Source organism: Rhincodon typus, chromosome 18 (assembly GCF_021869965.1).
Source record: "Rhincodon typus isolate 14 chromosome 18, sRhiTyp1.1, whole genome shotgun sequence".
In the NCBI taxonomy this organism is placed as follows: domain Eukaryota; kingdom Metazoa; phylum Chordata; class Chondrichthyes; order Orectolobiformes; family Rhincodontidae; genus Rhincodon; species Rhincodon typus.
This window is the reverse complement of record NC_063349.1, coordinates 55,382,142-55,396,755: the sequence shown is the minus strand read 5'-3', so window position 1 is coordinate 55,396,755 and position 14,614 is coordinate 55,382,142. Positions and strand designations below refer to the sequence as shown.

The 14,614-nt window shown below is 41.9% G+C and overlaps 1 protein-coding gene across 3 annotated transcripts in view; it reads left to right on the top strand.

Moving 5' to 3' along the window:
• Positions 1 to 384: 384 nt before the first annotated feature.
• Positions 385 to 14,614, top strand: part of gnptab (N-acetylglucosamine-1-phosphate transferase subunits alpha and beta) — a 99,911-nt gene continuing 85,681 nt past the window's right edge. For 2 of the 3 annotated variants that reach the window (XM_048607457.1, XM_048607459.1), the window contains exons 1-4: positions 385 to 679; positions 7,108 to 7,317; positions 9,147 to 9,232; positions 10,491 to 10,610. In XM_048607457.1, the coding sequence (XP_048463414.1) occupies positions 7,159 to 7,317; positions 9,147 to 9,232; positions 10,491 to 10,610 (365 nt within the window). In that variant the 5' untranslated portion in view covers positions 385 to 679; positions 7,108 to 7,158. The remainder of the gene's footprint in view (positions 680 to 7,107; positions 7,318 to 9,146; positions 9,233 to 10,490; positions 10,611 to 14,614) is intronic. The other variant, XM_048607458.1, reaches the window with a different exon arrangement.

Below are 14,614 nucleotides of genomic sequence, written 5' to 3'. Positions count from 1 at the left end.
CCATGCTGTCGGCGATATTCTGCAATGCAAACTAGCCATCCAAGCTAAGCCCCATAAAATCGTAGTGTAGAAGAAGCCCTTCAGTCCATCAACTTTGTCCTGCCAAAAATACACTTACTACTTATACTCTCCCACTTTCCTGCCCTAGCCACATAGCCTTGAGTGTTAGGCCAGCTGTACAAAACTGAGCTCATTCTCCAAGGTGTTCCCCGGGTAGACACAAGTAACACTCACCTCCTGAAGCAGTCACCTTTGGGGAGGTGGGAGGGAGAGGAGAGGAGAGGAAACAGCGCATGCGTATTGCTAGCCGTGCTGCCCCGGTGCCGTTTAATACGCATGCGCTTTCGCCGTCGCTTGTGGGTGGGCGCACGCGGGAGAGGGTGATGGCGTGTGCGACTTCACGGGAGTTTCGGTGTGCCGGCAATAACGCATGCGCCTTCACGGGTGTGCCGGCGAGCCGGCAATGGTGCATGCGCCTTGTTGTTCCTCGCCGGTGTTGTGGGGAGGAGAGTAGTCACGTGTCTGGCAGCACCGTCGCGTCGGTTGGGAATCCTGGCGCCGTTTGAATGCGGCGCGCGGCCCCTCTTCTTTTCTCCCTCCCCCCTCCCCGACACGCACAACGGCCGCCGGGGGGGAACGTCTGACTGAGGCAGGTCTTCCGCACACTGTCGTTATGCAGGTAGACACAATTTCGGTGCAAAAAGAAACAACTCCGCCTCGGCCTAGGGGAGGACCACGGGGCTGGGGGTGAATTGGGACGGGGAGGGAGATGCCTGGGGTTGGGGGGTGGTCCTGGTGAATGGGATGGAGGGTTGGAGGTGGAAGAAGGAAATAGTTCTGATTGGCTAGTGGAAGGCAATGAGGTGGGAGAATGGCAGGGCTGTCGAGAAGGGAAGGGGAGATGTCACGTCTGCCAAGTGGGAGGCATACAGGTGATTAATTTTATTGTTGTCACATGTGCAGTAACAGTGAACAGTGTTGTTTGTGAGCTATACAGGCAGATTGTACCATACAAAGTGCATCAGGGTGGCAGAACTGAGTGCAACACAGTGTTACAGCCGCAGAGAAGGTGCAGAGAGTGAGATCAGTGTTAACATTAGAGAGGTCTGATCAAAAGTCTGATAACAGTGGGGAAGAAGCCGTTCTTGAATTTGTTTGTGCATGTATTCAAACTTTTATGTCTTCTGCCCGATAAAAGAAAGTGGAAGCGGGTATAATTGGGGTGGAGGAGTCTTGGATTATGTTGGTTGCTCTCCTGAGGAAGTGGAAAGTATAGATTAATTCAATAGATGGAAGACTGGTTTGTGTGATGGACTGGGCTGTCTTCATGACTCTCTGTAAATTCTTGTGGTCTTGGGAAGAACAGTTGCCAAACCATGCTATAATGCATCCACATAAGATGCTTTCTATGATGCATCTATAAAATTTGATAAGAATCCTTGTGGATATTTTGTTCCTGAAGAAGTAGGGACATTATTGTACTTTCTTGATTGTTCTGTCAACATGGGTAGACCAGGACAGATTATTGGTGATCATCAGTCCCAGGAACTTGATGCTGTTGACCTTCTCCACCTCAGCACCATTGATGCAGACAGGAGTGTGCCTTCCACTCTACTTCCTGAAGATAATGACCAGCTCCTTTGTGTTTGAGGGAGAGATTGTTGGCTTTACACCACACCACGCCACGCCACTAAGCACTCAATCTCTGACCTGGGTTCTGTCTCATCGTTGTTTGAGATCCAACCTACAGCAGTGGTGTCGCCAGCAAACTTGTAAGTGGAATTTGGTCACACAATCATGAGTATATAAGGAGTATAGTGGGGGCGGAGTACATAGCCTTGTGGGGCACCGTAGATCGTAGATCATAGAATCCCTACAGTGTGGAAACAGGCCCTTCGGCCCAACAAGTCCACACTGAACCTCAGAGCATCCCACCCAGACCCATCCCCCTATAACCCACCTAATCTACACCTCCCTGAACACTACGGGCAATTTAGCATAGCCAGTCCACCTAACCTGCACATCTTTGGACTGTGGGAGGAAACCCACACAGACACGGGGAGAGTGTGCAAACTCCACACAGACAGTCGCCCAAGGGTGGAATCAAACCCGGGTCCCTGGCGCTGTGAGGCAGCAGTGCTAACCACTGTGCCGCCCCACCAGTATTAATGATTGCCGGAGGAGGTTCACCTATTCTTACTGATTGTGGTCTATGGGTCAGGAAGTCAAGAATCCAGATAGAAGGGTGGGGGAGCCAAAATTAGAGATGAGTTTTTTTGGAATTATGGTATTGAAGGCATAACTGTAGTCAATAAATAGAAGCCTAACATAGGTATCCTCGTTACCCAGACATTCCTGGGATGTGTAGGGGCAGGGAGATGGCATCTACTGTGGACCTGTTGTACTGGTAGGTGAATTGCAAAGGATCAAGGCAGTTTGATAGGCTGGAGTTTATGTGAGCCATGACTAACCTTTCAAAGCACTTCATAATTATGGAGGTCATTGTCACTGGGTGGGGATGGGGTAGTGATTTAGGCAATCTGCATGATTTTCTTTGGCGTTGAATTTTGTTTTTTTTTAATTCATTCACGGGATGAGTGCGTCGCTGGCTAGGCACCATTTATTGCCCATCCCAATTGCCCAGAGGGCAGTTAAGAGTCACCTACATTTCTGTGGGTCTGGAGTCACATGTAGGCCTGACCAGGTAAGGATGGCAGTTTCCTTTCCTAAAGGACATTAGTGAACCAGATGGGATTTTCCAGCAATCAACAATGGATTCATGGTCATCATGGCTGACAAGTGGCAAGTGACATTCGCGCCATACAAATGCCAGGCTATGGCCATCACCAATAAGAGACAATCTAACCACAGTCCCTTGACATTCAATGGTGTTACCATCACTGAATCCCCCACTATCAACATCCTGGGGGTTACCATTGACCAGAAACTCAACTGGACTCACCACATTAACACAGTGGCTGCAAGAGCAGGCCAGAAGCTAAGAATACTGTGGTGAGTAACTCACCGCCTGACTCCTCAAAGCCCGTCCACCATCTACAAGGCACAATTCAGGAGTGTGATGGAATACTCCCCACTTGCCTGGATGAGTGCAGCCCCAACAACACTCAAGCTTGACATCATCCAGGACAAAGCCGCCCGCTTGATTGGCACTACATCTACAAGCGTTCGCTTCCTCCACCACTGATGCTCAGTAGCAGCCGTGTACTATCTACAAGATGCACTGCAGAAATTCTCCAAAGATCCTCCGACAACACCTTCCAAACCCACCACCACTTCAATTTAGAAGGACAAGGGCAGCAGATACATGGGAACACCACTCCCTGCAAGTTCCCCTCCAAGTCCTTCATCATCCTGACTTGGAAATATATCGCTGTTCCTTCACTGTCGCTGGTCAAAATCCTGGAATTCCCTCCCTAATAGCATTGTCAATCAACCCACAGCAGGAGGATGGCAGCGGTTCAAGAAGCTCACCACCACCTTCTCAAGGGCAACTAGGGATGGGCAAGAAATGCTGGCCAGCCACAGACAGCCACATCCCATGAATGAATAGAGAAAAAAAATTAGGCTGTTAATTTCAGATATTTATTGAATTCAAATTCCACCGTTTGCCATGGTGGGATTCGAACCTAGGTCCCCAGAACATTATCTAGATCTCTGGATTAACAGTCCAACGATAATATCGCTAGACTATTGCCTCCCTGTATGGCGGTCTCCTTGATGCAGGTGGTGACTTCAGATCATAGTAAAGCGAGGCTAAAGATGTCTGCAAATGCTCCTGCCAGCTGGTCCATGCAGATGCAAATTCACGGCCGGGATCTGTCCGAACCAGTTGCTTTCTATGGGTTCACTTGAAGGCTGATCTAATTCTGAGTCGGTGACCATGAGGAATGGTGCATCCGAAGATGTTGGGATAAGTGACATTGCTTCACTGACCTTCTGTTCAAAGCGAGCTGATGGCAGAGTTTGGTGAGAATGCCGGGGGTAAGAAGCAGGAGATTTGAGCTGTGGTGGATTGAAATGGCAGGGCTTGGGATGGGGTAGGATTGGCATCGCTAGGGAGGAGCATGGCAGCTTAGAGGATAATGAGAAGGTTGAGTAAATTTAGGAATTTATGAATGGTAGGAGTGAGGGAAATGGAAAAAAAAAGATTGGCAGATTGTTCTTAATAATAATGTTTTTGCAGTCTAAGACTGCATTTGCATTGTTCCTGCTGTCTGAGTCTAGTTTTTTGAAGGTTGAACCCTTGTGACAAAATTGGGGAAATTTTTAATCCTGCTATTGTGGAGGGAGATAATTGCTAACTACATTTGCATAACCGTTCTCTCTACAGTTTTTAAATAAAAACTGAAGAACTTAAAAAAAAAAGACTGCTGGTACAGAAGAGGTCTGTCGGCAGCTGTTTTTGTCCTGATTCCATTCTAAGTGTTTTGTGACTGATGGAGAATTGACACCCAAAATATTGACTTTGCTGTTCATTTTGTGCTACTGTACATCCTGCTTTGCATTTCAAGAATGTTCAGTGTCTGCTTTGTTTAAACATCCTACGTTAACTGCACCTGAGTTTGTAATATGTTCAGCAACTTGAGGGAGCTCAGTCTTCAGGGACCTCGTATAACTGGTTCAACACTTAATCCAATCTATGGTCTTAAGCAAAACTGGGTGTTAGCCTGGCCTCTTTTAAGTTCCAAATCTATTGAAAAGATGGCATCGCTGAGTGATAATTCAGCTAAAGGCCTGAGATTGAATTGATAAATTGGAAAGTGTGCGGAAATTAGCAGCTATATTGATCTGTATGAAAGGGATAAAATAACTATCGGTTTATAGAACGTAGATCATTGATTCTCTATGGTGTGGAAACAGGCCCTTTGGCCCAACAAGTCCACATTGACCCACAGAGCATCCCACCAAGACCCATCCCCCTATAAAGCCACCTAATCTACACATTCTTGAACACAATGGGCAATTTAGCATGGCCAATCCACCTAGTCTGCACATCTTTCGACTGGGAGGAAACCGGAGCACCCAGTGGAAACCCACGCAGACATGGGGAGAATGTGCAAACTCCACACAATCGCACAAGGGTGGAATCGAACCTGGGTCCCTGGTGTTATGAGGCAGCAGTGCTAGCCACTGTCCTGCCCCCTTTTGTTTTCTGAACACAACACAAAAGGCAAAAAATGGCTGAATAGAGCAAACCCATTCTATTAGATGGGGCTACAGGATTTTTTGAGACTCTTGCACTAGTCTGTGGGGTAGCATTTGAAATTTTGATTTGTTTCCAGTGATATTAGAATTTTTCAACTTGATTGAATGTTCATGCCAAGCAGGGTAATAAAAAGCTGGGTAGCAATGTTTCAAGTGTAGTTGGATGATGAATGTTAATCATAACAGCTGTGGTGCATTGTGCTTTGATGTGGCAAATAATCTTATCTTCAGAGCTTCTTTTGAATACATTGAATCAAATTAGTAAATTGTAACTGTTCATGACTTTATCACTGATATATTATTTGTAATAATGTTTCAAAAGTTAGCAAATCTCCACCATTGGCCATTGTAATTTGGATGATGTTGCTATTTTTATAAGTAGAGGAGTATATATGCTACATTGCATAATATTTTCTGCTAAATTGGAATTTAATTTTTTAATAATGATAAAAAGATTCAATTACTGAAACATAGCTTGAGGTCAGTTAGTGTCCAGTTGCAATGTCAATAAAGTTCCTTGATGAGAACATGGTTGCAGATAGAAAGCATACAGCGTGAAGTGTTTTTATTCATTAATTAGATGGCTAGACCAGCATTTATTGCCCATCTTTAATTGCCTTCTTGAAACTCTGCACTTAGGTAGTGTAGGTACACACAAGTGCTGTTTGGCGTGGTTGGGTGGGGGGTGAGTTCCACGATTTTAATTGCAGTGACTGTGAAGGAATGGCAATATAGGTCCAAGTCAGTGTGGTGACTGGCCAGAAGGGGGGCTTTGAGATGGTGGCATATACTTGTACCTGCTGTTCTTCTAGGTGGGAGAGCTTATGGGTTTGGAGAGTGCTTTCAATTGATTTTGTTGCAGTGCATCTTTGTAGGTGGTACATGCTACTGCCCCAGCCCACTGAAGGGAATTGATGTTGCTGGTGATAGATGAGGTACTTTGTCCTGAATGTAATTGAGTTTCTTGAATATTGTTGGAGCTACACTCATTCAGGCAAGTGGGGAGTATTCTATCATATTCTGGCTTGTGCCTTGTAGATGGTGAACCAGTTGTTGTAGGACTCCTAGTCTCTGATCTGCTTTCATAGGCACAGCATTTATATGGCTGATCTGGTTCAGTTTCTGGTCAATGGTAACCCCGAGGATGTTGAAAGTGTCTTTGCATGAAAAAATGATGAAAAAAAGACATTTTTCTTCTTTTAAAAAAAAAAGGTTATTTAATTGTATTAGATTGCATTTTATGCTTTTTGATACAGCTTGAAAGAAGATTTTTTTGAATGCACTTGGTTAATCTACATTGCTTCTGAGGTCAACAACACTAATGTTAGCAGAACTGGCTTAAAGCAGCTGTTTGCATCCACACCAGTGCTGGTTTCACACGGAGTGGCATTAGCAAAGTTGTAGCCCACATTATTACTTATAAAATGCAATTTAATAGATTGAGAATAGGCAAAAAAGAAAAAGCTTGATAGCATAGTTAAAAATACAGATACGAATACAAATACAAAATATGCAACAGCTAAAAGATTTGGTCTTTTTAATTGTGCTTTTCAATTTAAAACACAAGTTGCATTTATGCCAAAAGTAAACTTGTTGTATTTTGCATTATAATTTTAAGAGACAGTGGCAGTGTTTTCACCATTCATGTTTTCTGCCAGTCAAAAATGTGATTTTAATTTATTTTCATTTGCAGTTCTTGTGTTAGGTATGATTTTGTGTCACTTATTAAATAAATAGGGGGATGCATTTTGCAATGGGAGCATGAATGATGGTCAGTCTTAAACACACACCACAAGGTTGGGATGCTTTTTTATGTTGAACTGTAGAATTTCTAGTGTGGATATAATATTAGAACTTTTGTGTTTTTTTTTATTTCTACAGTGATTTGTCCCTGCTAAGGATGAGTTTGTGACTTTGAGGAGCAGTTGGTGCATGTTTGCTCGGGAGTATGACAGGTTGGCCATGGTCCTCAACTCATTGCTGAAGTTGGTTCAGAGGCAGACTTACACCTGCCTATCCCATCAATATGGCCTTTACCTCTGCTTTGGAGGGTTAGTGCTCATGATTGTGTCTGGATTTCAGTTTGGAGAGGTAAGTACCTTGCACAATAATGCATAATTACAAAACCAATAAATTACTATGGGCATATCTAGCTAAATAACGCCCCCCCCCCGCCCCCCCAAACCCAACTATGTATAACCAAATATTTAGTCCACAGGTGTTTTCTTTAGAATCGGTTAGAACAAGCTTAAAGGATCATGCATGTGCCACTTAGCTTCCACTTTTCTACCCATGCTTTGTTCTCATAGATCAAACGAGATTTGTATTATAGTAAACAAAGTACATAGTAGGAGTGTCACTTGATAATTCTGACATAAATAACCATTATGGCTGTTTGTAGCATTCTGTTTCTGTTGGCAGTTTTTTGCACTGCACCTGAATAAACTAATACTATAGCTTCAGTAATTAATTTTACAAGTGTAATGAAATTTATGATAACAGTATAGCACAAAAAATGTGGGTTTGAACTTTTTTTGGTCTTTTATTATCTCTCTAGGCCTTATGCCTAATAGTAACCTCTTAGCTTCCCAAACTAATCAGGATACTAAATAAATTAATTCGTCAATTTTTTTTGATTTCTTTTAAATTCCTACTTAGTTGAAACTGGAGTTCTCCTGATCATTAAGTAGACTGTAAATTAGAAATACAACCTTTTTGTGCCTGTTTTATAACTGAATTTCAAAAGAATCTTGGTCAGTTGTGAAATAAAAACAGCAAAGTGCTGAAAACTCTCAAGATAACAACTTGCAGCAGTTGTGGAGAGAGGGATTGAGTTAATATTCCAGGATTATAACCTCTCTTCAGAACTGGGTACCACACTTGGGGCAATTAAATTATTCGTGGAAGAATAGCAGGATAGATTTACCAGAATAAACCTAGATTCCAAGGTTAAATTATGAGGTGAGATTTGACATACTTAATTGTGTACCTTGGAATTCAGAAGATTAACGATGCTTTGATCATATTTCAGAAGATGGATTGGGAGAAACTGTTGATGTTTTTTGAGGAATCTAGGATAATAGGACATGGACAAGAACCTCGAACCAGACCTTTCAGGAGTGAAATTAAACAATACCTTTTTCTGCGAAAGGTACAAATGTGGAACCCTTCCACAGGCATTGGATCAGTTATTATTTTTAAAACTGAGATTGGTTGATTTTTGTTATGTAAAGAAAGTAAATGATTTGAGACAAAGGCAGATCTGTGGAGTTATGTGACATAGCTGCCATTATTTACTTGAATGGCAGAGCAGACTTAGGGCTAATTGATCTTCTCCTGTTCCTATGTACAGGTACAAAATGCTAAAATAATTGTTCTTTGTGAGTATCTTAATTTGCTACTCACATGTTATGTGTAGTGATTTTATCAGGTTGGATTGGTTTGCTATTTTCTGTGTTTGTCATTAGAAATTTGGCTTTTGGGATGCTGGAATAGTCTATAGCTGTAATAATATTGTTAGCCACTGGTTTAACTCCTGCTTTCTTATTGTCCTGATATGGAAGCTGTACTGTTACACCTTCCACAGAGGAGGAGCTTTCTCACAAGCTTCTTCAGACTCTTTCACAGTTGAGAATTCCATCTGGGCCTTAATATTACACCCTGGCTATTACTGAGTCCGGAATATGATACCATTCAATTGACAATTACAACAAATGCTGTAAGTTTGAGTAACTTTGGATAAACATTTTATAGCTCAAAATATTTATTTATTTTCCCATACATCTTACAAAGTTAAACGTTGGTCCATTAGGACTGTTTTCTTTTAAGATTGCATTGAACTGTAGAGGAAAATGTTTTGTCTGTCAATGGCTAATAGAAAACGTTCGAAATTTAGTTTTCAATTTGACTATTCTTTCTAGGTTGTCTTGGAATGGAGCAGAGATCAATATCATGTCATGTTTGATTCTTATCGTGACAATGTGGCTGGAAAATCATTCCAAAATAGGTAAACTATAGTGAGTTTCAGACACTTGATGGCTTGTTTTGAATCTTGTAGATTGCAAATGCAAGAATTGAACACATTAAAATCTGTTCAATCTTTTTGTCTGTTTTGTTGATAGGTTTCTTCAGTGGCTATTAAAGGGGCACATCAATTCTTCTTTTGCTACTAAAAATAATGTACTTTTAGATATATTTAAGCAAAAATGCTAGTTTTTAATCTGGAATGCTTCAAGAAATGTTGAAAATACCCTTAGGTTGAAATTGGAACTTAAAAAGAAAGATGTATAGTTATATAGCAGCGTTCATGATCTTTAATGTCTCAAAGTGCTTTATGGCCAAATAAGTACTTTTGAAAAGTAATTATTGTTTTGATGTAAGAAAAAGGTGACAGCCACTTAACACTCTGCCACAAACTACATGTGATACTGATGAGATAATCTAATGATTGATGGATAAATATTGACCAGGACCCCTTGCCATTCAAAATAATGTCATAGAATCTTTTACATCCACTGAAAGAAGACCTGTCCTTAATTAAATGTAGAGGATTGCACCTGCAAAATCACAAAGTCTCTCAGTTTTGCACCAAAATGTCTACCTCAAGTCTGTACCTCAGAGTTTGGAGTATGACATGAATCCACAACCTTTTGACTCAGAAGCAAAATTATTACCAATGAGCGTCAGCTGGTACATGTTCAAATGAAAGATGGGTTAACATTGCATTAGTACATGTACAGCATACAGTGGTAGGCTTGGAGACCATATGGGTGCCAGATAAAGAAAATAAAGTTCACTGTGGTGCATACAGTATAGAGTTTGAGGGAGTGGTTAAGCCATTTGGGAAGAAAGGGTTTCTTGTTCAGAATTTCATAAGGATCAGTTACTATCTCCAACTTAGATGCGCTAATCATTGAAAGAATGCTTCAAACAAAGTATTCAAATGCATTAAAGTTGAATTGACTGAGTTTGTGTGCATAGCTACTTTACAGATGTTTTGGGGAGAGTAAAGCTTCCTCAACTGAAATATGCTTAAATAATTGTGACATTGTAAAGCTTTTCAAACACTTGAAACAACAGAAAAGCAGTGATGTGTCAGTCAGTTCAAATGCCTGGTAAAAATAATTGTAGTACTGTATCAGTAATCTGTGTAATGTACTTTACATTAACGTTTTGTTCTCCAGCATATCTGAAAGTATCAGTTCTGCAAGTATATGTAACTGGTGTGGAATAAGAGTAATTATTTTATACTTTTTATGCATTAGGTTGTGTCTGCCAATGCCAATTGATGTGGTCTATACATGGGTGAATGGTACAGACCCAGGTTTGCTGAAGGAACTGCACGAAGTAAGGGAACAGATGAAGAAAGACCAGCAAACACTGAAGTGTGTTTTTCCTTCAGTCATTTAATGTTCTTTTTGGCAGCAGCTTACAAATTCTGCTTTTCCATGCTCTTACTGTTCAGGTTTCTGTCCATACAAGAAATAAGTTAGACTAGTCAGTGCTATGTTACTGGACCAGAAATACAGGTGGTATATGTTCAGACTTTCAATTTAATGAAAACAAATAAATGACGTACTGGTTAAAGTTGCCTCAAATCTAGATGGATTGTTGTGAGATAACTGGGTCACTAAAAACCTTCAGAGAAAGAAACCTAATGCCCTTACCTTTTCTGTGACTCCACACCAACCTTGTTGATCTGAGATACCCCAAGTGACCTAGCCAGCAATATTTCTCATAGGCATCCTCATCTGAGAATTAATTAAAGGGTAGCATGTATTTATAAAAGTTAGTACTGTATATTCAGCATCTAAGTATGTTAAAGTGCAAATACAGTGAACACATCAGTGAAGTTATATTATACACCTTTTGTTGCCAGTCTGGAAGTGAATTATGTTCTAGTATATCTCATCACTATTCACATTTTCTAATAATTACCATATGATACTTTGTTAGGTAAATGGTAAATGTGGTAGTTGGAAGTCGGTCATCTCAGCCAGCTACAGGACTTCCTCAGGATAGTGTGCTATCCACAACCATCTTCAGTGGCTTCATCAATGACCTTTCCTCCTACATAAGATGCAGGAATATTCACTTATAATTACAAAATTCAGAACTATTTGCAATTCGTCAGATAATGAAGCAGTCTGTGTCCAATGCAGCAAGGCCTGGCCAGTTAGCTTAATGTCTGTTTTAGGGAAAATGTTCGAAACTATTATTAAAGATGTTATAACGACAATTAGGCAAGTTCAAGGTAATCAGGCAGAGCCAACATGGTATTGTCAAGGGAAAATCATTTAACTGATTTATTAGAGTTCTTTGAAGAAGTAACTTGTGCTGTAGATGAAAGGTAACTGGTGGATATTCTGTACTTTGATTTACAGAAGGCATTTGATAAGGTGCCAAATCAAAGGTTATTGCAGAAAATTAAAGCTCATGGTGTAGTAGATAACACATTGGCATGGGTAGAATATCGGCTTGGCTAACAGGAAGCAGAGAACAGGAGTAATTGGGTCTTTTTCAGTTTGGCAGGATGTCACAAGCGGTGTGCTGCAGGGGTCATTGCTGGGTCCTCAGCTGTTTTACAATTTATGTAAATGATTTGGATGAAGGGACCAAAGGTATGATAACTAAATTTGCTGATACCATGCTGATGATGGGTAGGAAAATGAATTGTGCAGAAGGCATTAGGAGCCTACAAAGGGAAATGGGTTCACTGAGTGGGCAAAGATCTGGTAAATGGAGTATAATGTGGGAGAGTGAAATTTTTCATTTTGTCAGAAACAAGATAAAAGAAGCATTATTGAAATGAAGTTGCAGAGGTCTGAGATTCAGAGGTATCTGGGTGTCCTAGTGCATTAATTACAGAAGGTCAGTGTGCACGTGCAGCAAGTGATCAGGAAAACCAATAGAATGTTATGCTTAATGAGAGGAATTGGATGTAAGAGTAGGGAGGTTATGCTTCAGTTATACAAGGCATTTGGCAGGTAAGACAGCATTTGGAGTACTGTGTACAGTACTGGTTACTGTACTTGTAAAAGGATGTTAAAACATTGGAAGCAGCTCAGATAAGGTTCCCTGGACTAATTCCTGCAACGAGCAGATTGCATTATGGAGAAAGGCTAGTCCTGTATCCTCTAGAGTCTGGAAGAACCAGAGGTGACTTAATCAACACACAAGATCCTGAGGGGAGTTGGACTGGTGGATATTGAAAGGCTGCTTTTCCTTGTGGAAGAATTGAGAGGTAGGAGTCATAGTTTAAAAATAAGGGGTGCCCATTTAGACACTGAAGAGGAATTCTTTTTCTTTGAAGGTTGAGAGAATTTGGAATTTCCTTCCCTAAAATTTAGTGGATGTAGAATTTTGAAATATTAAGGCAGTGATGCATTCTTGTTTACAAAGAGGATAAATGATTATTGGAGGTAGAGTTGAAGACAAAATGAAACCAGACATGATCCTGTTGAGTGGTGGAACAGGCTTGAAGGGCCTATTTTTGTTCCTTGTTCATACTGCGGCTTAAATTGATACAACAAGTGCAAGTAACAGTCATTCCACACAAGTGCCAGGCAGTGACCATTTCCAGCAAGAGAGAATCCAGTCATTCCCCTTGACTTTCATAGGACCATAAGACATAGGAGCAGAACTAGGCCGTTCGGCTCATTGAATCTACTCTATCATTTGATCACAGCTATATTTCTCAACTCTTTACTCTGAGGCTTTACCCTCAGGTCCTAGTTTCTCCGACTATTGGAAAAGTCTTGCCCATGTCCAATCTGCCCAGGCCTGTCAGTATTCTGTAAAGTTTCAATCCGATCACCCGTCACCCTTCCAAACTCCAAGCGCAGACCCAGAGTCTTCAGCCTCTCCTCATGTGACAAGCCCTTCATCCCTTGTTGTCAATCTTGTAAATTGCGTCTGGACCCCCTCCAGCACCAGCACAGCCTTCCTTAAATACCAAGACTGCTCACAATATTCTGACTAGAGCCTATTACAGTCTCAGCAATGTATCTCTGCTCTTCTATTCCAGCCCCCTTGAAATGAATGCTGATATTGCCTTCTTAACTGTCAATTGAAACTGCATGTTAACCTTAAGAGAATCCTGAATAAGGATGCCTAATGTTCTTTGTGCTTCAGATTTCTAAAGCCTTCCCCTTTTTAGAAAATAGCCTGATGGTCTATTCTTCCTACCAAAGTGCATATTCTATTCATTTGTGGGATTTGGGCCTCGCTGGCTGGCCAGCTAGTCTTGCCTGTCCCTAGTTGCCCTTGGGAAGGTGGTGGTGAGCTGCCTTCTTGAACCACTGCAGACTTCCTGCTGTAGGTTGACCCACAATGCCCTGAGGGAGAGAATTCCAGAATTTTGACCCAGCGACAGTGAAGGAATGGCGATATATTTCTAAGTCAGGATGGTGAGTGGCTTGGAGGGGAACTTGCAGGCAGGGCTATTCCTATATGTCTGCTGCCCTTATCCTTCTAGATGGAAGTGGTCGTGGGTTTGGAAGGTTCTGTTTGAGGATCTATGATGAATTTCTGCAGTGCATCTTATCGATAGTACACACTGCTGCTACTGAGCGTCAGTGGTGAAGGGAGTGGATGCTTTAGGATGTGGTGCCAATCAAACGGGTTGTTTTGTCCTGGATGGTGTCAAGCTTCTTGAGTGTTGTTGGGACTGCACGCATCCAGGCAAGGGGGGAGTATTCTATCACACTCCAGACTTGTGCCCTGTAGATAGTGGACAGGCTTTGGGGAGTCAGGAGGAGTTGCTTGCCGCAGTATTCCCAGCTTCTGGCCTGCTCTTGCAGCCACTGTGTTAATGTGGTGAGTCCAGTTGAGTTTCTGGTCAATGGTAACCCCCAGGATGTTGAAAGTGGGGGATTCAGTGATGGTAACATCATTGAATGTCAAAGGGTGATGGTTAGACTGTCTCTTATTGGTGATGGTCATAGCCTGGCATTTATGTGGCGCAACTGTCATTTGCCACTTGTCAGCCCAAGCCTGGATATTGCCCAGGTCTTGTTACATTCGAATATGGACTGCTTCAGTATCTGAGGAGTCACGGATGGTGCTGACCATTGCGCAATCATCGGCGAACATCCCCACTTCTGACCTTTATGATGGAGGGAAGATCATTGATGAAACAGCTGAAGATGGTTGGGTCTAGGACACGACCCTGAAGAACTCCTGCAAAGATGTCCTGGAGCTGAGATGATTGACCTCCAACAACTACGGGCATCTTCCTATGTGTCAAGTATAACTCCAACCACTGGAGAGTTTGCCCCCAATACCCATTGATCCCAGTTTTGCTAGGGCTCCTTGATGCCACACTTAGTCGAGTGCAGTCTTGATATCAAGGGCTGTCACTCTTGCCTCACCTGTGGAATTCAGCATT